At 47.1% G+C, this 27,919-nt stretch overlaps 1 protein-coding gene across 1 annotated transcript in view; it reads left to right on the plus strand.

The window, feature by feature from the left end:
• ITGB2 (integrin subunit beta 2) overlaps window positions 1-27,919 on the plus strand; it is a 48,842-nt gene extending 20,923 nt beyond the window's left edge. Inside the window, exons 6-16 of the mRNA XM_004384795.2 lie at window positions 347-588; window positions 1,742-1,897; window positions 4,281-4,376; window positions 6,181-6,270; window positions 7,599-7,739; window positions 11,138-11,325; window positions 12,042-12,286; window positions 13,692-13,911; window positions 14,374-14,576; window positions 26,913-27,079; window positions 27,414-27,919. Coding sequence (XP_004384852.2) covers window positions 347-588; window positions 1,742-1,897; window positions 4,281-4,376; window positions 6,181-6,270; window positions 7,599-7,739; window positions 11,138-11,325; window positions 12,042-12,286; window positions 13,692-13,911; window positions 14,374-14,576; window positions 26,913-27,079; window positions 27,414-27,476 — 1,811 coding nt within the window. The 3' untranslated portion in view covers window positions 27,477-27,919. The remainder of the gene's footprint in view (window positions 1-346; window positions 589-1,741; window positions 1,898-4,280; window positions 4,377-6,180; window positions 6,271-7,598; window positions 7,740-11,137; window positions 11,326-12,041; window positions 12,287-13,691; window positions 13,912-14,373; window positions 14,577-26,912; window positions 27,080-27,413) is intronic.

Consider the following 27,919-nt stretch of genomic DNA (forward strand, 5'->3'; position numbering starts at 1 on the left):
CCTCACACCGCATGTCCCCTTCACACCACGTGTCCCCCTCACACTGCGTGTCCCCTCATGATCTGTCCCCCTCACACCGCATGTCCCCTTCACACTACGTGACCCCCTCACACTGCATGTCCCCTCATCACCTGTCCCCTTCACACCGTGTGTCCCCCCTCACACTGTGCATCCCCTAATACCACATGTCCCCCCTCATACCATGTGTCCCCCTTACACTGTGTGTCCCCTTCAAACTGCTTGTTCCCCCTCACACCATATGCCCCCCTCACATCGCGTGTCCCCCCTCACATTGTGTGTCCCCCCTCACACTATGTGTGTCCCCCCCACACTGTGTACCCCTCAGGCTTTGGCTCCTTTGTGGACAAGACGGTGTTGCCCTTTGTCAACACGCACCCCGAGAAGCTGAAGAACCCATGCCCTGACAAGAAGGAGGCGTGCCAGCCCCCATTTGCCTTCCGGCATGTGCTGAAGCTGACCGACAACTCCAACCAGTTTCAGACGGAGGTCGGGAAGCAGTCTATTTCCGGGAACCTGGACGCCCCCGAGGGTGGCCTGGACGCCATGATGCAGGTTGCCGCATGCCCGGTAAGGCTCCCCCCACCCAGGTCTCTGATCCCTCCAACCGGGAGCCTCAGGGGCGGTGTGGGGCCACTCACACTGCCCAGAACATCCTTTTAGGGAATTGGGCCACTGTCCTTACCTGCTCCAGCCCCAATGCCAGCCCAGGACCCAGGACCCCTCCAGAGAGCAAGGGAGTGAGGGTGACAACGGGAGGTGGGCACCTATGTATCATCCACAGATTCCATTACAAACCAGAAATTAACCTTGGGACCTGGAAAAGTCTCCGGAAGCCTAAATATTATGCACATGATCACATGTGAATCGAGGCCACTTGAGGGCCTTGACCCTGTGGGTCCTGAGGTGGAATCCCCCCATCCTCAGGTGCCCCCCAAGGACGAGGGTCAGGTGGGTGGTAGATCTCCAGCTGCTCGCCCCCTCCGGCCCCTCCATGCTCCTCCCTTGCTCCTCATCCCCCCACCTTTCAGCCACCCTCTTTGTTCCATCTGTGGTATTTATAACATCATTGCTACAACAACCCACACCCCCAGTGTTAGAATCTGAGCGAACCTGCAGCTATAATAAACCACTAGAGAATTCTCCAGCTTCTCTGCCAATCCCTAGGCACTTTGTAAGCATTTTATAGATACATTTGTAAACGTTTGTATAATATTGGTTTGTGTGCTGCTAAACACACATTTCTTCAAGGAAATGTCCCAGGACATTTAACTCCCCTGTTGTAGTGTTGCTGAGGTTATATCTTATTTTGTATTTATAATGTTTTATGTTGTAATAAACATTTCTGCATATATATTTTTTTCCTTTTTTATATATAGTTTTTCTACTTTAGGATTATTTTCTTAGGATTTGTTCCCAGTCTGAAATTTGGGGGCTATGGAGAATTTTTTTTTTTAATTTAAATATGCATTTCAATCTCCCTCACCTTCCTATATCGATTTAGTTGACATTTTAAGGCTGTGGTCTTGACAAACAGTTCTCGAGTGTCCTCCACGCCCTATTCTGGAGCAGACACCGAGAACCCACAGTTGGGTGAGCTGTGCCCGGTGACCTCCGCTCACTTTCTCAGTCCTCCTGCCGTGAAAACCCAGGACTGGGAAGGGGTGCCCTGGGGATGAGCTGGGGAAACTGAGTCAGGCAACTGCAGCCGCTCTCTTCCTAGGAGAAAATTGGCTGGCGCAATGTCACACGCCTGCTGGTATACGCCACGGATGACGGCTTCCACATTGCCGGGGATGGGAAGCTGGGTGCCATCCTGACCCCCAACGACGGTCACTGTCACCTGGAGGACAACATGTACAAAAGGAGCAACGAATTTGTAAGTCCTTGCCCTTCAGGGTCCTTCAGGGGTGCCCTGCTGAGGCTCGCCAGCAGCCCGGTGCCCAGTGGGGACGCCCAGCTGAGTTGAGCTCCGCACCAGGACAGGCAGGGGGGCGGGCGGGCGAGGGTGACAGCGGGGTCATTACAGCTGGCTGCCTTGCTATCTGCAGGGCCTGGGGAGCCTGCATCCCTCCTTCAGATTTAGATAAATTACTGAGGAGATCCCACAGAAATGGAGCTGGGAGCTGGGGGGTCCTAGGCTTCTCAAACTTCGTCCTCAAGCTTACTGTGTGAGAATTCTCCCCTCCCAGGGGAGGCGCTATAGGGGGTGGTCAGTGAATACTCTGGTTTGGGGGTGCAGGCACTACCTGAATACCCCCACCGTACGCAGCCAGTCGGTCCTCATTATTAGTGGATTCTGTATTGCAAATTTGGTGTACTCACTAAAATTTATTTCTAACCCCCAAATCAGTACTTGAGACACTTATGTGATCATGGACATGCACAGAGTAGCCAAAATTTCAGTCCCCCGATGCTCCCAGCTTAGGTCGAACAAAGAGCCACTCTGCCTTCTTGTTTCAGCTCTCAGACTGTCATCAAATATCCTTTTCCCAGTCTACTTGTTGTCGTTGTTAGATGCCATCGAGTCGGTTCTGAACCATAGTGACCCCACGCACCACAGAACGAAACACTGCCCGGTCGTGCGCCATGCTCACAATCATTGTTATGCTTGAGCCCATTGTTGCAGACACTGCGTCAGTCCATCTCATTGAGGGTCTTCCTCTTTTTCACTGACCCTCTGCTTTGCCAAGCTTGATGTCCTTCTCCAGGGACTGATCCCCCCTGACAACATGTCCGAAGTATATGAAGCGTAGTCTCACCATCCTTCCTTCCTTCTAAGGAGCATTCTGGTTGTACTTCCAATATAATACTTAGTGCCACATTTTTCACATTTTTGTTTTTTTATTGGTGATTTTGCTGTTTAAAAGGCCCCTGAGCATAGTGCTGAAGGGCTGTCTGGTGTTCTTTAGTGCAAGGAGGATGCGATGTGCCTTAGGAAGGAATTCCGTGTGTTAGATAGGCTTCATTCTGGTATGAGTTACAGTGTTGTAGGCCACGAATTCAATGTTAACGAATCAACAACACGTGTTAAATAAGGTATCTTTACACAGAAACACACATCAGACAAGGTTATGTATTGACCAGTGGATGAAAATGTTGTGACCAGAGGCTCGCAGGAACCTCACCCTGTACTTCCTGTCCAGCTATGGTTCCTTATTCGCTCATTCAGCATTTGCGGTGACATTAGAGGATGCAAGAGCCCTGGTGGCGCAATAGTTTACCATTCAGCTGCTAACCGAAAGGTTGGCGGTGTGAACCCACCAGTGGCTCCTCAGGAGAAAAGACCTGGTGATCTGCTCCCATAAACATTGCAGCCTTGGGAGCCCTATGGGCAGTTCTACTCTGTTCTGTAGGGTTGCTAGGAGTCAGAATCGACTCAACGGCAGTGGGTTTGGTTTAGTGGGGCTTTTTAGAGGACATAACTACTGTAGATAAGGAGAATCAACAGTGTTCTGTTCTAGCCTGCTGTGGATCTGAGGCTTTGGTGTCCTGGAAGCATAAACTCTGGGCACCACAAAGAATTTCAGAGATGGCGCAACTCAGGGCTTCTTCATCTGGGGCCTACAGACTTGGGGTGGGAGTGGGGTCAGAGAATAGAATGCAGGGGTCCACGAACATGGACAGAAAGGAATTAAGTCCATTATGAATGGAGTGTAGGAACCACTGTGGTGGGGGCGGGACCTGAGCCCCTGATCCTGATAGAAGTTGAGGGGTTTCCACGGCAAAGCTGAGCATGGGCTCCTCATAATACGGCCTAAACTTCTCTCTACTTTGGAAGTCTGGGAGTTGTTGCTGCCACTGGATTTGCTGTTTGCTGTAATTGAGACACACATCACAGTTCTTAATATTCTCTTATTGTATCCAGACGATTGGTTTTCCTTCATGACCCTCTTTAAAGGAGCCCTGGTTAAGCGCTTGGTTGCTAACCAAAAGGTCAGTGGTTCAAAGCCATCAGCCACTCCTCAGGAGAAAAGACCTGGTGATCTGCTCCCATAAAGATTATAGCCTAGGAAACCCTATGGGGCAGTTCTACTCCGTCACATTGGGTAACTGGGTCAGAATTGACTTGACAGCACGCAACATCATGACGGTCTTTATTTTATGTATTTATAAACATTATTCAGAGAAAGTCTCATCCACAGCACAAGAAAGGGCTGTTGCTGACACCCTCTGGGCCCTGGGCAGTAGCTTAGCAGGGCAGGAGCCAAGTCGGCCCTCTGGACCCTTGGGCCATCTGACCGGGCATCTCGTCCCTCCAGGACTACCCATCAGTGGGCCAGCTGGCACACAAACTGGCCGAGAGCAATATCCAGCCCATCTTCGCCGTGACTAAGAGAATGGTGCCAACCTACGAAGTAAGCGGGGTCAGGTATCTTGGGCAACATGGGTGGGACTTCTGCCATTTCAGCAGAATGATGACAACACCCAGTGTTACCATAGCCTGAGTTCTGCTTCCGCCTGCTGGGTGTGTGGGCCCGGCTGGTGTCTGCGGTGTTTTGCCTGTGAATTTTGCAGCTAAGAATTCTGAAGCTTCCTTATACGCAGCACAACATTTGCGTATGGATGAACGAAGGAATTATTTCCCGTCCTTGAAATTGGGTAATATTAGAACTACCCATATGTCTTAGCGTCAATTAAAATATTTACGTTATTGCTAGAACATGGCAAGTATTTTGGATTTGCAGGTCAAATTCTTGATTTTAGGATACTTTCTTGTTTTAGATACTTCTATATTTGAGTGTAAACATTTTTTGTGAAGAGCTGGTGGCACAGCAGTTCAAACCCACCCAGTGGCTCCACCGAAGACAGGCCCGCTGATTGCTTCCATAACGATCACAGCCTAGAAAACCTTACGTGGCAGTTCTACTCTGCACGCACGGGGTTGCCACGAGTGAAAAATCAACTCAATGGCACCTAACAACAACAACGTGGGATATATACAGGAACATACACGAATCATTCATAACTGCTCAGCGTGATGAATTTCACAAAGGACACACATCCCAATAATCTGTCACCTCCCCCAGGGAAACCACCACTAATGTATACTGAGAGCACTTCCTTCTTCCCATTTGTTTTCTGCTTCAGGAACCAAGCTTATCCTCACGTCATTGAATTGCTGTTGTTGTTATTATAATCTTCTATAGCATGAAGCTTTTGTGGGGAATTTTCTTCTGTTCCTAGAGCCGCTTTTCTTCCTTTCTTCATTTTTTCTTTTTGCTGTCATTGTTGTTGTGGAAATGGCCTGATTATCAGATCCATTCTTCTGTGAGATAAAGTGATCATGAAGGCTTCGTGAAGAATGGCGAGGCCTTTGAACTGATGCCTAGGCAGGTGTGGGGGAGGAAGTGGTACAACTGCTGGCCGTGGCCAGTCTGTATTTCAGGGTGTTCTAGCCCCCACCCGGGGGGTGTGCCTGGACCAGCTGGTAGCGGCTCGCCAGAACCAATTGTCACATTGTCGTTTAGCACAGCATTGTTAAAAACTAAATTATGTAAGTTCATTAAAATGCTCAGAACTCAGCACTTCTTTTTTTCTAAATTTTTTTATTGTACTTTAGATGAAGGTTTACAGAACAAATAGTTTCTCATTAAACAGTCATTACACATATTGTTTTATGACATTGGTTAAGAACCCCACGATGTGTCAACACTCTCCCTTCTTGACCTTGAGGACTTTTTTTTTGGTGAAAATATACACAGCCAAAGTTACACCATTATGAAAGTTTCTACATGTACAATTCAGTGACATCGATTACATTCTTCCAGATGAGAACTCAGCACTTCTTGATGGTTTTCTACATTTTACTATTATCTGGGGCCTTGGGTCATTTACATCTATTGCATCTGTGTGGTGGGAACACTATCTAATGGTGGCTTCCATGTGTCTCCTCCCAACTCTGCATTCAGTGACATCACATTGGTGGCTTGAAGTCAATCGAGGTGGGAGTAGTTACACCAGGGGAATGAGCAAAACTTACAAAGCAGGGATTTTTCTTCCTGAGAGCTGGTTGTTGAACATTTACCAGCACACCGCTGACCAAGTGCTCTCTCAGCTAAATAAGAAAGTTGGGTTGAGGGTTCTCGAGCCACTTTGTCAGAGTGGAAGCCCTCTGGGTGTTGTCCTCACTGCCGTGTGTCGGGTGCTCCCTCCTAACAGAAGCTCACAGAGATCATCCCCAAGTCAGCAGTCGGCGAGCTCTCTGAGGACTCCAGCAACGTGGTCCAGCTCATCAAAGATGCCTACAACGTGAGTCTCCCTTGAATGTTAGCTGGGCTTGCCCTGAGGTGATGAGCTGGGGCTGGAGCCAGTGCAGGTCAACAAAGAGTGGCCTGGGAGCGGGGAACCCAGCTGACCTGTCAGGGGGCAGCAGCCCTCTGCAGCCCCTGCAAGGACCACCCCTAGGCCTTCAGGACCCACTTACCCTGGCCACTTCCCACCCCAGCTCCATCTCTTCCCTTTGATGGCATAGGATGAGCCACCCCAAACCCGCACCTCTGTGTTCCCCAAAACACGAGCGCCAGGCCTCTTCACTGGCAATTCTTTTCTGCTGGTCTCTATAGAAAAGTGAGGGCTGGATGGCAGGGGGCAGATAATGCACCTGATGGAGATTTGGGGCTCCAGGAAGCATAGCTACATTCACCAAGGTCCATTTAGGCCTGTGTAAAAACACTCTCAGGGTTGGCATGTCTTGCTCATCAGCTCCCTTGCCTCCCTCCTGGATGAGCCCAGAGTGGCCCTTGTCCATCATCTTTATCCCGAGTGTGGGCACCCCTGCAAGCTGCACCCCGGTGCTGCTCCCTCTGAGGAGGCTTCAATAGTTATGATGGATGCAGGTGCCCCAGACACTGCTCAGGGCCCAGGCTCCAGGGGTCCAGACCACTGTGGGGAATCTTCTTCCCCAGAGAAGAAAAGGTCTGAACTTTCTGGCTGGGGTTCTTCTAGCCCAGAAGTCCTGGTAGCTTGACAGCCCACAGCATGCTGGGAGCATCCAGTAGATGCTGATTTCATAGAGTTAAATTAGAGCCCTGATGAGGAGGTTCCATTTGCTGCTTCTAGCCTTTTGTGAGACCTAAACCCCCAAAGCTGTCCCTCTCCTGTGCTCCTCTGTTGTCTGTTGGTATTTCCATCTTTGTACCAATACTGCAACCATCATTGGCTCATCCAGTAGTTCTCTCTCTCTCTCTCTCTCTGTCTCTCTCTGTGTCTTTCTCTCTCTGTCTCTCTCTGTGTCTTTCTCTCTCTGTCTCTCTCTGTGTCTCTCTCTGTCTCTCTCTCTCTCTTTCTGTCTCTCTCATTCATTAAACACTGCACAGGCAGTGGAGACTCAGTATGAGTGACAAGGATGGAGCCCTGTTCCATGAGACACTTGCTGTCTCCAAGCTGCTCTTCTCAGCTGGCTTGGAAGCCCTTGAGGGCAGGACTGTGGCGCTCACAACTTCCTTGGCACCGAGTCTTCAGTGGGGGTGGGGGTCATTAATTAGTGCTGGGGGTGATGAGAAATGGAGAGGTGAGTGACGGAGGGCAAGGGACAGCAGGGTCATTCCTCCCTGAGCAGCGGCCGTTTCTGCCCACAGAAACTCTCCTCCAGAGTCTTCCTGGAGCACAGCACCCTCCCTGACACCTTGAAAGTCACCTACGACTCCTTCTGCAGCAAGAAGGTCCCACAACGGGACCAGCCCAGAGGGGACTGTGATGGCGTGCAGATCAACGTCCCGGTGAGTGGGACTCATGCTGTGGGTGCTGTTAAGTCTCTACGTACAGCATTCTGGAAGGGACTATCTACCAGATTTTCTAATGGGACCCCGTGAGAGCGAAGGGGAAAGTGCACGTAGGCAAACTGATGCTCGAGGCTGGGATAGGCATGGGGGGAGGGAGGGGAAGGAGCCAGGATTCTGCCCACCAGACCCGTTTTCTTCCCATTATATTCTCTCTGATGAGGCCAAAAATACACTTGTGTAAATTTACGTCAACAGTCCTTGGGTGGCACAAATGGTTAAGCACTCAACTACTAGTCAAAAGGTTGTCAGTTCAAACCCACCCAGAGGCGTCTTGGAAGACAGGCCTAGAAATCTGCTTCCAAAAGGTCACAGCCTTGAAAATCCTATGGAGCAGTTCTACTCTGACACAGTGTGAGTGACGAGGATGGGGTCACCTGAGTTGGGGTTGACTCCACAGCAACTAACAACATTAACAACAAATTTATGTCCTAAATGATATCGTTCAGAAATTATCGGACAATATCGTTAATATCATAGGCAAATAAATTTTGCTGAAGATAATTCAAAAGTGGTTGCAGCAGTACATCAACAGGGAACTGCCAGAAATTAAAACTGGATTCAGTGGAACTAGGGATATCATTGTTGATGTTGGGTGGAACTTGGCTGAAAGCAGAGAATACCAGAAAGATGCTTATCTTTGTTTTATTAACTATGCAAAGGTATTCGACTGTGGATCATAACAAATTATGAATAACGTTGAGAAGAATGGGAATTCCAGATGCTTAACTGTGCTTATGTGGAACCTGTACATAGACCAAGAGGCAGTCATTGAAACAGAACAAGGGGATACTACATGGTTTAAAATCAAGAAAGGTGTGCATCAGGGCTGTATCCTTTCATCATACTTATTCAATCTGTATGCTGAGCAAATACTCAGAGAAGGTGGACTGTATGAAGAAGAACAGGGCATCAGGATTGGAAGAAGACTCATTAATAACCTGTGATATGCAGATGACAGAGCCTTGCTTGCTGAAAGCAAAGAGGACTTGAAGCACTTACTGATGAAGATCAAAGACTACAGCCTTCAGTATGGTTTACACCTCAACGTAAAGAAAACAAAAATCCTTACAACTGGACCAATAAACAGCATCCTGATAAATGGAGAAAAGATCAAAGTGGTCAAGATTTCATTTTACCTGGATCCACAATCAACGCCCATGGAAGCGGCAGTCAAGAAATCAAAAGACGCATTGCATTGGGCAAAACTGCTGCTAAAGATCCCCGGAAAATATTCAAAAGCAAAGATGTCACTTTGAGGACTAAGGTGCACCTGACTCAAGCCATGGTATTTTCAATTGCCTCACATGCATGCGAAAGCTGGACAATGAATAAGGAGGACCAAAGAATTGATGCCTTCGAATTACGGTGTTGGCGAAGAAGATTGAATGTACCATGGACTGCCAGAAAAATGAACAAACTTGTCTTGGAAGAAGTCCAGCCAGAAGGCTCCTTAGAAGCAAGGATGGCAAGACTTTGTTTCAAGTGCTTTGGACATGTTATCAGGAGGGACCAGTTCCTGGAGAAGGACATCATGCCTGGTAGAGTGGAGGGTCAACAAAAGAGAGGAAGACCTTTGACAAGATGGATTGATACAGTGGCTGCAGTGATGGGCTCAAGCATAGCAACATTTCTGAGGATGGCGCAGGACCAGGCAGAATTTCGTTCTTTTGTGCATGGGGTCGCTATGAGCTGGAACTAACTTGACGGCACCTAACATCAACAGTTTAAGACAACGGCACGGGTAGAGCACTCAGCACGCTCCGTGGCACACAGTACCATACTTATCAGTTCAATAGGAGAATTTCCTTGAAATCGCCGAAGACCATGGTACATAGCCTGATAAAACATCATAGTGACAGCGTCTCCTGGGGGCAGACTTTGGCATAGCATCCAGGCAAAGGAGGGAGTTTCAAACAGTACAAATTTGCTTTTCTTTAGTTTTCTGGCTTTTTTTTTTTTTTTTTTTTTTTTTAAAGCAATAAGCCCCAGGTCACACAGCTAATAAAAATAGGCAGTGGATTATTTCCCCAATAGTTTAGATTTAAATTTGTTATAACCATGACAATTCCATTTTTCCCGTTGCTTGCTATGAAGTTGCTTTTATTGCATTTTTTTAATATGACATTGGAATGCCTTCAGATATGTTACTTACTCAGTGTTGCATGTAAATTTTTACTGAAATATTTCCCCTCATGCTTGGATGACCTACGCGAGGATCGATCCAATTTTCTCATAACTTGCTGGTTGTTTTGTGCTCGTTCTTACCGTTTGTTTTTTTCTTTGCAGTATCTTGACGCGCCGTATGGAAATTCATTTAAATTTATTTTACATGTGGCTTGCTCCTGACAAGCTTGCGTCCCCTGAAATTCAGAGCCGGCCTCCACTGTAATTGTGCAACGTGGGTGGTGGGGACGTCTGCTTTGTTCTGTGCCTGCATACAGACATCACGGCAAGCGATCTATTTCCTTTTAGCTAGATTTACTCAGAGTTAAAATATTGCCCCATATCCAGAACCTAGGCCTTCATACAGGAATCGGTGTTTTAGCATGCTGGATCCAAACAAACAAAAAAACCCATCTGCTGTGGAGTCGACCCCCACTCATGGTGACCCCATCCATGTGTGTCAGAGTAGAACTGCGCTCCATAGGGTTTTCAATGGTTGAATTTCCAGAAATAGATCACCGAGTCTTTCTTCCCAAGTGTCTCTGGGTGGACTGGAGCCTCCAGCCTTTCAGTTCAGCTGAGCACATTAACTGCACCACCCTGGGACACCCATACTGGACTTACAGTATACTGAAGTCACTTTAAAATTCCTTTTAATTTATGTCTAATGGAAAATATTATAAAGATACATTCCATGCCCCCCCAAAACCCTCAGTCTAACCCTGCAGAGGACCAGGTGCTGGGCAGAGAGGCTGCCGTTGTCCCTGCATCCCAGATTCCGAGGTTCCAGCTCTCGTTATCTTTTCTGTCTCTCATTGCACATCCCCCTTATCTACAGAAACCTGGCACTTTTCTCATTATTCCCTATCCCCCTCCCCACACCCTGTCCCCTTCCAAGACCCACAGAATCTGCGGAAACTGGCTGGTGTGTTTCCTGTTATCGCCCATCTCTGCCCCCCAGCCTGCCCCTGCCCCAGACCTCTGCAAAGGGTGCGCCCTCCCTGCCCAGGCTCATCCTGGCACAGCTGGACTGCGGCATCCCGGCCCAATCCCCGTGCCTGGCCAGCCAGGCTACCAGACTGGACAGGGGACAGGACGGGACTGCCCCCACGGCTGACCAGGAAGGGTCTGGTGGCCTCAGCTGAGTCCTGCATCCTCCCCGCCCTCTGCAGATCACCTTCCAGGTGAAGGTCGTGGCCACGGAGTGTATTCAGGAGCAGTCGTTTGTGATCCGGGCGCTGGGCTTCACGGACACGGTGACGGTGCACGTGCACCCACAGTGTGAGTGTAACTGCCGTGACGCCAGCTCCAGGCGCAGCCACTGCAGCGACAGGGGCGTCGTGGAGTGCGGCATCTGCAGGTGAGGGAGGCGGAGAGGGCCGTGGACATAGGGCCATGCTCTCCCAGGTCTCCAGCCCCCGGGGAGGGTGGAAGGTCCCATGTGGGCAGAGGACCCTGAGCCACCAGGGACGCATCTCGGAGGGTGCAAGGGGCAAGGAAAGGAGGCTGTTGGGCCTGTACTGCTTGACCAGAGAGCTTCCAGGACGAGTGGCTGCTCCACAGGCAGCCCAGGACCTCTAGGCCACCCCGGACTTGTCCCTTCAACCCCTGCCGCCAGATGCAGTCAGGTGTGTGCATCCCGAAGTGGAGGGAGGGCAGGCCTGTCCGGTGGGCAGTTTGGCGGGAGGTCGGCTGGACGCTCTCATATGGATGCAAGCCTACGTACCTGGTCAGCTCACCAGTGCAGGGCCAGGCATGCATGGCCAACAGCCAGGGGCCACGCAGAAAACGAGCTGCAGGAAAGCAGGCATGTGGGGAAGGGCCAGCGTCTCAGAGCTGAGCCACAAGGCTCAGTGCCAGAGCTGCCGCATTCAGTGCTACGTTCACACGTCGGCCCCCTCGTCGGGGGTGGAGCCGTGTCTGGGCCTGGCCGCACGCTTAGCACACAGTAAACGCTCAGTGGACGATTGAGGGAGATGCAAACACAGGCCCAACAAGAGAAGTTCTCAGCCGCGGGCGAGGGGCTCCAGAGCATTGTAGGGGGCATCGCTGACTGCTGCATCCCTCTCATCCCAGGTGCCAGCCCGGCTACATGGGGAAGAGCTGTGAGTGCCAGACACAGGGCCGCAGCAGCCAGGAAATGGAGGGGAGCTGCCGAAAGGATAACAGTTCCGTTGTGTGCTCCGGGCTGGGTGAATGTATCTGCGGGGAGTGCGTCTGTCACAGGACTGAGGACCCCAAGAAGCGCATCTACGGGCGCTACTGCGAGTGTGACACCTTCAACTGTGAGCGCTACGAAGGCCAGATATGCGGCGGAGAGAGTGAGTCCACAGCCCAAGGGCGTCCCCCACAGCCCCTCAGGCCCTGACCGTGGGCGCCGCACAGCTGCCCTCTGCCTTCTGCAGAAAGAACCTGGCCATAGAGGGACTCTTTCTAGTCCATTTGCACTGGGAGGGAGTGAGTGGGAGCAGAAAGAGGGAACACTGGAGACTGTATGAGTCTCACGTTGCTGCTGTAACAAGTACCACGAAGTGGGTCGCTTAAAGCATGAGTTCATTCTCTCACAGTTCCAGGGGCCAGAAGTCCAAAATCAAGGCGTTGCAGGGTTGGTTCCTTCTGAAGGTTCAGCCTTGCCTCTTCCAGCTTCTGGTGGTTTCCCATAATCCTTGGCTTGTAGATCCATCACCCCCGTCTCTGCCTCTATCTTCACGTGGCCATCTTGTCTCCCTGTCAGGGTCTCCTCTTTTACAAGGGTGCCACTCATACTGCCTAGGACCCTCCCTGCCCCAGCATGACCTCATGTTCACTGATAACATCTCAAAGACCCTATTTCCAAACAAGGTCATGTTCACTGCTACCAGGGGTTAGGACTTGAACATACCTTTTGGGGAACGCTGTTCAATCCATGGAAACCCTGGTGGTGCAGTGGTTAAGAGCTAAGGCTGCTAACCAAAAGGTCAGCAGTTCAAATCCACCAGGTGCTCCTTGGAAACCCTCTGGGGCAGTTCTACTCTGTCCTATAGATTCGCTGTGAGTCAGAATCGACTCGATGGCAATGGTTTTTTTTTTTTTTTTTTTTAATTCAATCCACACAGACAGGCACACAGGCAGGCAGGCCCATGTGGGTCTGGCTTGGTCACTCAGCAGTAGCAGGCACATGGTTGATTCCCCTCTCTCCCGGCCTCCATTCTGATCTGTGAGGACCAGCAATCCTCATGGCTAGGATCCCACGGGGTCTACGCCGTGGGCGATCAGGGATGGCAGCTGTCATTCACAGTCACACAACCCCATGGGATCAGGGCAGGCAAGGTGGCCCTGGGCACAGGTGGGCAGGAGGAGGCCCAGGCTGGTTGAAGTTGGCCTAGAAGACGAGGTGGTCAGTGGCTGAGATGCTGGTGGACAGGGGGGCCTAGTGGGTTGTCCGAGTGCCCCGTGGCTGCTGGCCCAGCTCCAGGTGCCACGGGGGGAGGGAGGGAGGGAGTCAGAACCTGAAGACAAGAAAGGAGGGAGCTGTGCGGGTCCCACCTCGGTCCCCACGGGTACCCTCGCTGTAACATTGGGGAACACGGGCTTGATAAGGGGGGGCACTGGGGCAGTGCAGGGGAAGGGGTGCTTTAGAGGGGCTGGGGCACAGCAGAGGGGCGGGGGCGTGGCAGAGGAGTGACTGGTCCGTGGGGTTCTGGTCTGGCGTCCAAGGGGCTGAGGCCAGCCTCTGCTGTCTTGCAGAGAGGGGGAAATGTGAGTGTGGCAAGTGCCAATGCTCCCCGGAGTTCGAAGGTTCGGCATGCCAGTGCCTCAAGTCCACCAAAGGCTGCTTGAACAAGCAGAAGGCTGTGTGCAGTGGGCGCGGGCGCTGCCGCTGCAACGTGTGTGAGTGTGACCCCGGCTACCAGCCACCCCTGTGTGAAGAGTGTCCGGGCTGCCCCTCGCCCTGCAGCCGCTACGTGTGAGTGCAGGGGCCGACAGTGGGAGGACTGCCCTCTGGGAGCTGCTATGCCCACCTCCACACACAGAGCCACCCCATGGCTGGGTCCCCTCATCCAAGGCCGGGCACCTCAAGCGCTCTGCCTGACAGCACCAGACCCCAAACCTGCACACACCCTCTTGCACACCTGTGTGCGCCCACACACCTTCACGCACCCGTGCACCTTCTTGAACACTAGAGTACACACACACGCATCCATTTGCACTCCCAAAGATGCCTGTGTGCACTCGTGCATCCTCTTGCACATGAGCACACCCTACACACCCTTCTCATCCTGCACACCCTTTGCACACCTATGCACTTTCTTGCACACACCCACACATCCACACACTCTCTCACACTCGCCAACCTTCTCACACACCCCGGGGGGCACCTGCACATGCTCTTGCACACCTGCCCTCACCAGCCTCCTCCTGCCTGCAGCTCCTGTGCCGAGTGCCTGAAATTCCTAAAGGGCCCCTTTGAGAAGAACTGCAGCAAGGAGTGCCCGGGAATGAAGCTGTCCGAGGTACCCCTCTCTGGCTGGCTTTGCAAGGAACGAGATTCGGAGGGCTGCTGGATTAACTATACAGTGGCGCGGAGGGATGGGAGAGACAACTACCTCATCCAGGTGATGGATACGCGAGGTGAGACTGCATTGCAGGTGGCAGGAGCAGCCTTTGTGCCAGTGACCAGGCAAAGCCGCTGCAGCCAAGCTTTTCTTCCAAGTGGATGTTTAGGACAGCGGGGCTGAGCTACATCGTGGGGCAGAACCCTGATGCAGCGCTCCCTGCAGCCCTGCCAGGACTGGCCCTCCCACACCACAGCCAAGGAGATGGGCTTACAGTGGTAGGCCAAGAGCAGGTCCACGGACTGGCTGTGCCAGGATCACCACAGGGCTTTTTGGTAAATTCAGTCTGGCCTCAGTCTGATGATCCACTCAGCTCCAGTTCCAGACCACGTACAGTGACAGCTGTGGCTGTGGAGAGGACACCCGTTTTCATGGGTCACAGATCAAGGGGCTGGGGAAATCTCAGTCAGCAAGGAAGGAAGCAAATGCCCACAACAGTGTCGGAGCAAGGCTAGGGTCACGGGGGAGGCCGAGGAGGCAATGGGGGGAGCCAGGGAGGAGGAGACAATTCCAGCTGAGACCCAAGGACGAGTGCCCAGGCCAGGGCACTGCAGCCCCAGGGCTGAGATGCAAGGCCAGGAGGAGGCCGCATGGCCAGAGCAAGTGACTGAGGGTGGGAGGTGTGTATCTGGGAGTGTCTTAGTTATCTAGTGCTGCTATAACATAAATACCACAAGTGGATGGCTTTAGCAAACAGAAATTTATTCTCTCACGGTTTAGGAGGTTAGAAGTCCAAATTCAGGGCACCAGCTCTAGGGGAAGGCTTTCTATGTCAGCTTTGGGGGAAGGTCCTTGTCTCCTTTCAACATCTGTGTACCCAGCATTCCTCAGAGATCTCCATGTGTCTTGGCATCAATCTTCCCCTGGGTCTAGGAGGTTCTCAGCACAGGGACCCTGAGTTCAAAAAAAGTGCTCTGTCCTGGTTCTTCTCTCTTAGTAGTAGTCAAGTCCCTCTGTCTCTGCTTGCTTCTCTCTCCTTTTATCTCTTATAAGATAAAAGATGTGACTCAAGTAAAGGTGTAACTTCACTAAGGGTAAAGGTGTGACCCTCGGAAGGTGGTGACTCAAGATACACCCACCCTAATCCTGTCTCATTAACATTTAGAGGTTAGGATTTACAACACATCAGAAAATGGAGGATAATTTCATCAGATCACAAAATGGAGGACAACCACTGTTGTAGAGTGAAACTCTCAGACTCTGTTAAAGTAAAACAAAGAGATTTATTGAAAGCATAAACAACATTCGAATGGGGAGACATTAGCCCACATAGAGTGAAGATCAATGAATCCAAGGGATGGCTGTTTCACAAGGATAGATACAGAGTAGAATCAGGAACCTCCCAGAAAGATCCTGATTGGCTGACCCTCACTGGACTTTCCTGGGCTTGTCCAAGCTCCCAGTCTTAGCCACATTGTCTGTTGGTTCCACCCATCCATATGCATATGAATGGGAAGAAGTCAAAGTTACATTCTCAGGAATGCAGCAGAACAAGCTTGTAACAAAATGGAGTCAGGGCTGCTCCTAGGCCAGCCACCTAAATATGCAAGGCACCTCTGTTCTGAAGTTCTTATTCATTGCCTCCTTTTGATCAAGAATTTCTGAGAAATTCTTTGATCACATTATCAACCACCATTTACGGGAGCGTGTTTTCTTCTGCACGGACTTTGATTTATATTTCTCAGTAGGATAGCATTTTTAGAATATGTTTGAAGAAAGAGAACTTTATTTTGTTGCTGTCTTTCACAGGCTGTTATAGATGGCTGCTTACTAGAGTGAGCCTTTAAGACCTCAGACACTATTTATAAATAGCTGTGCACCATCTAAAATCTTCACCATGCCATAGCTGGAGCCTCTACTTCTGTGGAGTTAACCTTGGAATGACATACAGAGTGGGCAGTGTTAAGGAATAACCTGGCTTTAAAGGGGCTGGTTGAAGGAGTGAGTTCGAGTCTGTCTGAAATATGAGTACAGTTCTCTTCATAGGTGTCAAATTGATGTTCTGAGTAATCAGACAACATGGGACAACATTTGATTAGTAGACCAGTAAATAATATGGATTGAACCCATGATCCAGCACCTTTAGATAACCAACTAAAGATGTCAAGGAAAGGTGAATCAGACATAGGGAGTACATGAAGCAAGGTTGCCTTTTGGCATATCTGCTTAAGATCTTAGAGCAGAGAATGACACTATGGGTAATCTGAGGAATGAAAGAATAGCAACAAGGAAAAGAGGTGAGGGTTAGGGCATCAACAAATGTTTATAACACATGCCAGTAACAACTCTAGTAAAATAACAGAGTGAATAGCAAAATATCACTAAAAGTTTAAACTAACAATAAGTATTTCTCTTATTTACATGGAAAAAGAATAGCATGAGATCGAGGAATGATACCAACAATATATACATAATACAGCAACCAGCATACAGATAGCAATGAATATGAAAACAGATAGTAAATATATTGATAGTCTATATGGAAAATTCCTACCAGTCAATAATCTCAAGTTGCCAATGTAAAGCAACCTCAAAAGCAATAAGGATTTAAACAAAGTCCAATGACCTCAGGGGCTTGCATTAGACAGAATGGGTGAGAGGTCTTGTTCCACGACCTTGGGAAAGCTGTCCACTTCAGGTGCAGTCATCTGCTTTTGCCTGCTAGGATGTTTCAGCTTCAATTTTAAGTTTCCAGATGATTGGCAAGTCCAAATGAATGCTTAGTTCCTTTAACCTGTGACAAACGTATCTAAGATTTAACACCTTCCACAGTTCAGCTGCATATGGATTGGTGATGAGGGAAAGTTTCTGTCCATTCCAGCGGGGTTCTGATGAGTCCTTTAACTGATCTCTCCTCCAATATACGTAATCTTTCGGGGTGACATCAGGCAGCCCTGGAGAGTCTAGTTTCCATTTATCAAAGGCCTCTCTAGCCTGTGAAAAATAGTCTTTATAATATTGTACTTACTGGTTGGCATTTTTGAAATACAGTTTAAAGTCCAGGTGGCCTAAGGCATGAGACCTCCTGAATAACCAAAAGTAGAAGAAAAACATTCAGTTAAGGTTTTAAAAAATACATGATTAGCAAGATAATACAGGATGGACCCCTCCCATTGGAGGTCTTAATCTATTTAAAACATACTAAGTGTTCTTCCCAAGGGCAAACTGCCCCCCCTTTTCCCACCAACAGTCCTGGGTCACTTTCTTAGAAGCAGAAGTGGAGCCTAAGATAAAATGGAGTCCAAGCCAGACCTTGTGTCAGCCATTTTAGTTAGGCCAAGTGCCTCAGTTTTAGGGTGCCCTCACACATTGGCTTCTTCCTATCATGAATTTTCATACAAATTCTTTGCTCACCATTATTAGTGTGTCTTCTTCCACTCAGATGCTCTGCTTCTGTGATTTTAAATTAGGCTAAGTGCAGGGGCAAGGCCACATTGGAAGAACTCTTTGGTTTCCCAAAAGGCTGACTCAAGGTATGAGGTCGATCCCTCTGAGAACATGGTTTCTTCAAGACACATACTTTTCTGCATAGCGGGGGGGGGGGGGTGACAGTTTGATTATAGACATCAAACGGGCATTTCATGCAACATTATCTTAAGACCAATGAAAATAATTAGTGATTTACCCTAAACATAGCTCCCAGTCTGATCTTTGGAGTCTGTTTCTGAAACAGACTGAATTCTTCAAAAAGGAACAACACTCAGAGCAAAATGGTCTTACTAGTTTGTCTGGACCATTGACTCAAAAGTGGCTTCAAGAACCAGTTTTTTCCCAAAGCTCAAGGTTTGAAACGACACCCAAGGGCAATGGCCTGTGTTGGTTACCCCGACTTCCATGAAAGCTAGAAATCTGGACTACAGGAGAATTACAACTCTTTTGTCATTCTCTCCTTTTGATCATGATCCTGCTGTAGAATCTCTGATCAAAAATGTTCAGTAATGGTAGTTGGGCACTATTTGGTTTTTAAGATCCAGGCACCACACAGCCAACTAGGAGTTGGAACAGAAACACTAACAATGATATTCGGCAAATTGTCTGAAATAACTAATGGAACCATGACCCTAAGATCTTTGAACCAAGGAAACAAATCTCATGAGGTGTTTGTTTATACATAAGTAGCATCAGTAATTGCTATTCATGTGCCTCAGTGACAACTATATCCTGCAAAACCTCCGACTGTGTATTAATATAAACACAGCAACATTAGGAGACTAACAGGAAATCTAATCCCATTCTATTTTGTAAAATCATAGCGTGAACTTCAGACACTTCTCTGGTTATGATATTTACAACTTTGCTAGGTTTACCAACAGTAACTTCTAATTTTAGAGTCACAATATCTAAATTCATTAGTTAGATAATTTAGGAGAAAGGAGGAAATTGGTTTCTTTCATCCAGAAAGTAGGACCTTGAAACATCAGCAATACTCCCACATAAAACCCATAGTAATCCTTTAGTCTACTCAGTCCTGTGTACTTAATCTCTGTTCCATATGATTCTAGATCAGCCACAGTCTGGGAACACATCAGCTTCTATATAAGAGTTCTGGAAATTTTGATTCAGTCTAGTAGTATCCACATTGAAAATATCACAGTCCTTTTCATGAGTCCAATATAGTCCATTTCTTTGTTGAGATATTTTGGTCAAATTTCCAGCAAATCAGCAAAGTAAAAACTTATCTGCAGAAGACAAACTTAATATGGTCATGATTAATTTATAAAACTAATATGCTTAAAAGTGAAAGAACTGATATAAATTAATTACAAAAGTAATGCAAAGTCAGTTTTTTAAAACTTTAGACAAAACTATCTCTAAATATCATGATTAACCTTATTTTCAAAGAGCTTCATATAGAATACATAATAATCTTGAGACATAATACCATATAGTCAGGATATACCAAGAATATACCAAAATTATCAAGTCTCTAAATATCTGCGTAGTAACAAAAACACCGTGGGTAAGCCATGTGAACTCCTCAGTTAAAACGTCAGCTTCGATGATATTAGATTCAAAAGAAATAAAGCTGTGACCAAGTTAGAAATTAAAAAATAATAAAATTATGACATAATATTATGCATTTGTTATGTAATATTAGGCAGAAACATAAGAGAAAACCCTGACATATAAATTTTAACCCAAAGAGAATCAGGCACGTCTCTTGATTTTGACAATACATTCCATGTAATTCATAACATATTAAATAAACCTTTCTAGTGTTTTATCCTTTATAAAAAATTTTTGTGGCTTTCCGTGAAGTTTCACAGTTGTCAGGAGTTTATTATAGGTCACCAAGGAACAATACTTGAGTTATTTAACCGAAGATCTTAAAGGTAAAACTTTAACCTTTTTCAAAGCCATGTGGCTTGATTTTGATTCAGAAATTTATTCTAATGAGATGGTGAACCCTTGCCTTCAAGGCAGATTGCATGAAGAATAAATTAACCCTTCAACCCAGTAATCAAAGAAAATTTTTTATTTTAACAATGGGATGCCCATTGTTTTATATGCTATTTAACATTAAAACTCCTAAAAATCTCATAAACTAAACCATTAAACTTTAGCCAGACAGATAAAACTTTTGATCGTATCAAATGAACTTCTTTTTAATAAATCTCTTAAACGTTGTCTTTGTTGCATATCTCTTACAGTACATCCCTTTAAATGACAAAAATGAACACACTCATTAGCAGATCCTTTCTCTTTTGCATAAAAAAACAAAAGTATATAAACTTAAATTATGATGTATGTCTATTAACTCAATTTAATATCAGTAAGTTACTAAAAGATCTTGGAAATTATTTTAAGCCTGTATACCATAAAACATAATTACTGTTGAAATAAAGTTTGTTTAAATATTCTAAGTTTTTACTCAACTTTTACTATTTCCCATATTTTCCTCAATCTAATTTTAGCCCTTAAAGATTTTATCAGCTGGCTTTGGAAATCACAAAATCTCTGCTCAAAGATCAATTCATTGATATAGATATAACCTGAAGTCTCTGGCTAGGGGTGGAAACATTTCCCCAGGCCTTTTTATGTGTATCTCATTGTGATTTCTATCTTTTGGCTTCTTGGAATTCCTCTACAGTACAGAAAACTTATTTACAGCTTTTTTATGATTGGGATCCACCCAGTTTCTTATAATCGTAGTAAGGCAGCACTTTCCTTATTTTCTTTTGTCTAGAAAGATCTTCAACTTGGTTGGAAGGGGTCTTTCAAAAGCTTCCCTGGAGCTATATGCCCTCAGAGGCTGGGGCCCAAGCAAGGCCTGATCCTGCCCCCCTCTGTATTTTTGGCTCATGATTAGAGACAACATTTAGTCATCCTAAATTCATTTATATATGTTTAGGTTGGCTTAGGTATTTTGAAAGCAAAATGTAACTCAGTTCTTTCCCTTTTATTATTCTCTTGGTAAGCAGTTTTTCTTTCTCCTTATCACGGCCTTTTACGTATTCAGTAAATGTCAAAGCTCTTTATCAATTTTGTAAATGAACGTATTAGTTCTTGGTTAGCCCTCTTTTTTCCTCTAGGCTTGTCCTATGCCTCTTTTATCCCACTCTGGAACTAATAGATTTACTTTAAGACAAAATTATTCCCTTTCCTTAAATAAAATATATTTCATATAAAATTTAGCTTAAATTACTTAGAAAGTTTTCGCTTTTAAGATTGACATAGTACAGAACATAAAAATCTTTGTCAGAACAAATTCACTTTCATTAATTCCTGGAAATATTAAGACTATTAAATTTATATAAATGCTTATTTATCATTAAACTGACCAGAATAAAGTTTTTTTGAAGGAATATTATAATCTATTTTAATAACACCATCCAGAGGTAGGAGATTATTATATTTTCAAAACCCTATATCTTGCATTCTTTATAGAATCTTTTGGAGAAGCAATTTAGAATAATTGGTCTCTTTTTAAGGCCTTAATGTACAACTAAACTAAACGATTCATTTTTTTTTAAGTGCACTTTTCAAATAGATCAATTTATATTAAGTTTTTTCAAAGTAGCTACTAGAAGTCTAAATCATAAGACAGACAAAAGACACAGTTTTTCTTGGTTGAGGAAAGATCTGAGTTTTTAAGACAGTCTCAAAAAAACAGCAATTGTCAGCCATGGCCTCCAACCTGCAACTATCAGCCATGGCCTCCAACCAGATACAAGACAGAAGCTCAGACACAACACTCTAGACCAGAAGCAAGCTCTCAGAACAAAACAAGGCAGAAAGACAACATAAACTCACCTGTCTGTGAGGCTGGATCAAAGAACAGGCTTATACCATACCACACAAAACAAGGATATAGGGATGCTAGATTTTTAAAGTGGGTGTAGCAATTTTTGGTAAGATTGACTTCATTCAACAGAAAAAACAGGTTTTAGATAAAACTTATTAACTTGCCAGAGACTCAGATGGAGGACTCTCAGATCCTCTGACAAACCCAAGCACCAAACAACAGTTCCCCAAGGAGGAAAGAAAAGACAACACAAATGGGATCTCATTTTCTCAAAGTGGAAAGGAGAAAAAAAAAACCAGAGCAAATGGGAACTCATTTTCCCAACATGATCAGTGAAATTCCAAATTACTTCTAGTATATTCAGCTTATACCATTTTTAAACCAGCAACCTGGTAAGGAGTGGGGGAATCCAGACTCATTTATCAAAGATGTTAAGCTCCAAGGTTCAAGGTTTTTGTTTCCTTCTTTTTGAACTTAATTCATCCTGCTCACTAGAGACCTAGTCTCTTATTTTAGACCTTTAGTATACTTGTTCCTCCTATTGGAAAATACTTTAAAGTAGCTACTGATGATTTTAATTTTAACATTGTGATTCTTTATTGAGAAACTGTATCATAAAACAGGTCTTGAGCTACCACTTCCTCCTGTGAATTTCATAAAACAGGTCAGGAGCTGCCACCTCCCCCTGTAAATTGGCAATCATCTATTTTCTTTCGAGATTTGGTGATCCCACTCAAATGCTTAATTACAAATTTTAGAATTTTAAAGTGAAGCATTACTTTTGTTTACTCAGAGGCAAGACAAAAATCCTAGCAAGGGACTGCCACAGAATGGCACTGCTCAAAGGACTATGGGATCCTTTGTAACAGCCTTCATCAAGCCAATTTATGCACCAAAATCCAGGTCAACATAAAAAGACAAACATAAACAAAAGTAAAAATACAAGGCCAACAAAAAAAAAAAACCTGAAGAGGTAAAAGACATTTCAGCAGGAGTGTAAGAAGGTAAGGATGGATAAAGGGGAGTAACTATAAGAGAAGCCGGAGGACAAGGATTAGAGACAGGGTGAGAGACAGGAGCAGAAGAAATGGCTAAAGAAGTTACAGAGCTCTGACATAGCAATTTCTTATTTTTCTTAATTTATTTGGACTTTTTAGAAACAATGTCTTATAAGGATGCAAATTTATGGTCCTGATGCCTTTTAGAGGTTTTTAAATACCAATCAAAAACTGATAACAAATCTCCCAAAGAGCCGTCTGTACAACAAAGTGGAGGCTCGAGATTCAAGAGGGCTTACCTTCACAACCCTGAGATTTCCTTGAGACTTATTGAGCACAAGGGGCTCAAGCTGGCACCGGCGTTCCAGTTGTCAACAATCTCGAGGTTTGTTGAAAATAAGACACCTTCAAAATCCTGCCGACTACACCAAAATGTTGTAGAGTGAAACTCTCAGACTCTGCTAAAGTAAAACAAAACCATGAGAAACACCGGAATGGAGAGGCGTTAGCCCACACAGAGTGAAGACCAATGAATCCAAGTGTGGCTGTTTCACGAGGATAGATATAGCGTGAAATCAGAAACCTCCCAGCAGGATTCTGATTGGTTGACCCTCCGTGGACTTTCTCGGGCTTACCCAGGTTGGCCCAGGCATATCCACATTGTCTGTTGGTTCCACCCAGCCAGAGGCCTAAGTCCATATGCATATGAGTGGGAAGAAGAAAGTTACATTCTCAGGAATGCAGAAGACGAGCTTGTAGCAATATGGAATCAGGTCTGCTCCTAGGCCAGCCACCCTAAATACACCAAGTACTTCTGTTCTGAAGCTTTTATTCTCCACACAATACTGAAAATCATGGCCTAGCCAAGTTGACACATATTTTTGAGGGACACAATTCAATCCATAACGTTCCACCCTTTGGCAACCAAAAATCCATATCCTTGCCACATATAAAACACATTTACCCCATCACATCATCCCAAAGGTCTTAAATCAACTCCAAGTCCAAAAATACCATCTTTTGAATCGTATTCCATCCTAGGGCAAAATTCCATTCATCTGTGAACCTGTGAAATCTAGAATATAATTTATCTGTTTACAAAGTACAATGGTGGAAAAGACACAAGGTAGATATTTCCAACACAAATGAGAGAAATTGGAAGGAAAGAAGGGATAACAGGTACCAAGCAAGTCCAAAACCCAGCAGAATAATTACATTAGGTCTCAAGGCTTGAAAATAATCCTCTATTCTCTGAGACCATCTGGGTGATGGCCCTGCCCTCCAGGTTCTGCATGTTGGCCATACTTTGTGGATTCTGGGTGGAGACCTCTCAGCCCTGAGTGTCAGCTCCACCTTCCAGACCCACTGGGATGTCAACTTTGATCCCTTGGCTTTGGGCGGCCCCCTTCTCCTAACCCATCTGAGTGGCCATTCCACACACTCAGCCGTGGCAGGCTCTGTTCTTCTGCGCCTTGGGCATGACAGCCCTACCGCCTCTGCTTTGGGCAGCAGCCCCATCCCTCTGGCACATCTTAATAGCAGCCCTGCACTCCAGAACCGAGTTGGCGAAGATCCCATTCTTTGAAACCTAGGAGGCTGTGGCCCCACCCTTTGAGATCCAGGAGACCGTGTCCCCACCCTTTGAAGCCCCAGAGGCCATGACACCACCCTTTGAGACTGAGGCAACTCTACTTTCCACATGCCTTCCAACAGTTCTGTTGATCTCTGAGCTGGTCCAGGGATGGTTCTTTTCTTTTCTCAGAGGACAGATGTAGCTCCTTTGGTCTGTTTCCTGCTTGTAGAAGTCCAAGAGGCAGACAGGTTTCTTTCCTTTCATTCCTTCTCCGTCCCTTTCGGTCTGAGCTGATGGGTTTTGTGCTGTGAGTATTGGTTAGATCCATCAGTTACAGGCTTAATCTCTTTAACAAAAATTTGTGTAGCCACGTCCTTAGCGAACATTCTAGGACACGTGTCCTTAGTTTGTGCACAGAATTTTCCAAATCTTTAAGTTCTGTTTTCATTTTGCGCAGTTCATTTTAAGTCCATCTTTTCCCTCTCACATTTTAGTCTAGGTGGCAAGGAGAAACCATGCAGCCCCTCTAAGATCTTGCTTAGAAATCTCATCAGCCAGATATCCAAGTTCATCACTTACAAGTTCTACCTTCCACTAAACATTTGAACAGAATTCAGACAAGTTCTTTGCCACTGTATAAAAATCATCGCCCTTCCTCCATTGTCCAATCACATGTTCATCATTTTCTTTTAAACCCTCACCAGAAGCACATTTAATGTCCACATTTCTAGCAACATTCTGTTGCTGGCACCGTATGTATTCTTCTAGATGATAGAGACTTTCTCTACAGCTCTCCTCACTTCCTTCTGAGCCCTCACCAGAATTACCTTTGACGTATATAATTCTACCAATAGTCTCTTCAAGGCAATCTAGGCTTTTACTAAGAGGCACCTTAAAACTTCTCCAGCCTCTACCCATTACCTAATTCCCAAACTGCTTTCACATTTTAGGTATCTGTTAGAGCAGCCCCCCATTCTCGGTACCAAAGTCACTATCTGGGGCCTTGAGAGTCCTCGGTGGAGGGGGTGTACAACTTTCTTTCCAAAGGTACCCAGGAGCCATGGAGAGGGTTGAAGAATAGCAGTGGCCTGTCTGAGTCATGTTTTCAAAGCTGGCCTGGTGGCTGAGTGGAGAAGGACTACGGGGCAGCATGGGCACAGGAAACTTTGGGGCCTCCACACAGCCCAGGCCCTGATGGAGCCAGAGTCAGGGATAGGGCCAGGATGGAGTCTTAGAGGGCTACAGGCACAGAGTACAAGCACAGAGCCCACCTTCAGATGGAGCAAAGAGGTGGGGGCTGGGAGGGATGGGTGGCAGGTCCAGGGTTCCAGAGGGCCTGCACACAGGCTTGGGAGGGTCAAGGGTGTCAGGTCAGACTAGGAGAGGCATGTTGGGGACACTGGTACTTAGAGTGAGCAGGCATATGAGAGGATGGGCTTGGTCCTAGCAATTCTAGACCTGTGGCCCCCAGGAAGCATGCTGAGCACAGATTCTCAGTACCCTACCCATCATACCCCATTCCCACCCAGCAAGACTGATAGGTCAGGAGCACCAGCTGGAGATGCGTGGAGACGGAGAGCACACCCTTGCAGGACTAAGCTCCAGCAGAACTTACCCCTCTACCCCCAGCCCCACAATGCAGACCCGGAGGCAGGCAGTGGGAGCAGTCCCCTCTGAGCACTGGAGCTGGGGCTCACTGGCTAGTCCATGGGGCACATACTGGCCTGTGAGACTGATGGCTCTTTCCAGGTTACTTTGATGGCCCAAGGTGGTTCAAACCTGGTTTTGTGCAGCTGTGGTCAACTTATCTGACTTCTGTGAGGACACTAGGCCTCTCTGGAAGGGTCAGGATGATGGAGAAGCCCACAAAAATCTGGTGCCCAGGGTCAGGTAGATGAGGGGCTGTTACCAAATGGCAGTGCCTCTGCAGGTGGGCCATGGATAGCAGACACACCCTGCAGCCCAGAGCCCTACACTCAGGCCAAGGTCAGGTACAGCCTCCGTAGGCACCAGGGCAGGGGCCCACAGCAGCCCCCCTCCTCCCCGCAGCTCCTCACCTGCCAGAACTTAGGTCACTGCTTCCTACTACTCACTCCTTTGGGAACACCTTCCCCGGGGAGTGCACAAGCTCCAGGAGAAACCACACAAGTCACCATCCCTAACCTCCACTACAGGCTGTGCTGGGCCCCCCTAACAGGCGCCGCTGCCTCCCCCAGGTTAACAGGCACCTGTAGATGTTGGTGGTCAGGCTGTTCCAGGGGGGCAGTGATCTCATCCAGGTTCTGCATGGTCATCTGGTTACCTTGGTGAGGGACTTGCCCTTCTAGGCCCTGCCCTCTCCATCTATGACAAGGGGCTGTGCCAACAGCCTCTAGATTTGGAACCACAGGACCCAGTCCCTTCCTAGTGACTGGGATGGTGACACAGGGTGGTAGGGACGAACCCTGTCCCTGGAGAGCATGGAGGTACAGGCATACACAGGTGTGGGGAGGAACTGAGGAACTGACGCCGTGGTGGGCGTGTGTTTCCCCACAGAGTGCGTGGAGGGGCCGAAAGTGGCCGCCATCGTCGGGGGCACAGTGGCAGGGATCGTGCTGATCGGCATCCTCCTGCTGAGCATCTGGAAGGCCCTGACCCACCTGAGCGACCTCAGGGAGTACAAGCGATTCGAGAAGGAGAAGCTCAAGTCCCAGTGGAACAATGTGAGTGGCTGTCTTCCAGGGTCGTGTACGGGGTGGGGGGGTGGGGGGCGAGGGGTGACAGAAGTACACAGAAGGACCCACACCTCCTGTGCTTCAAACTGTCTCACTCCAGAAGGTGTGGATGTCAGTCGCACACCTGCCGACAACGCTTCTCAGAGTGCAGCTAGTGGAGAAAAGCTTTGACTGCTTGGCTAGGACCCTTGTGAAATCCACTCCCACTTCTAGCTCCTTCTTCAAAGCAATGTCTTTGATACTGACCTGGGGCCTCCAGGGAAAGTCTACTCCCAGAAAGCCTCCCTTGTACTAACCAGTCTGCTCTCACCTTTCTCACCAGGATAACCCCCTTTTCAAGAGTGCCACCACCACGGTCATGAACCCCAAGTTTGCCGAGAGTTAGGGAGCACTTGAAGAAGACAACAGCCAGCAGAAACAACCAGATGGGAGCACCTGCAAACCAAGTCTCCTCCAGCATGGGACGGAGCCCTGCCCCACGGGACATGGCTTACAGCTCTTGATCATTTCATCAATTAACCAAAATTTCTCTTTGTATTTTCTTTCCTGCCCTCGAAATGATAGATATGGCCAGGTTTTCATACGGACTCATCAAAAGGGACAGTCTCCCATTCACGATTTGTACAATTTTTTTGATGGAGACTTGAAAATGGAATCACTTAAGTCTTCTAAGGTTAGATACATGTTTTCTAGTTAGGTGTCTGATGAAAGTGTGCAAATTTATTTATATTTAAAACTGATAAATGTGTAAAACTCCATTCCATTCATCATGATGTTAACCAATAGGTATAAAGAAAAGAAATAAACTTTCCATGGGGTGTCCTAGAA

This window comes from Trichechus manatus, unplaced genomic scaffold (genome assembly GCF_000243295.1).
Source record: "Trichechus manatus latirostris isolate Lorelei unplaced genomic scaffold, TriManLat1.0 scaffold00128, whole genome shotgun sequence".
Lineage (NCBI taxonomy): Eukaryota > Metazoa > Chordata > Mammalia > Sirenia > Trichechidae > Trichechus > Trichechus manatus.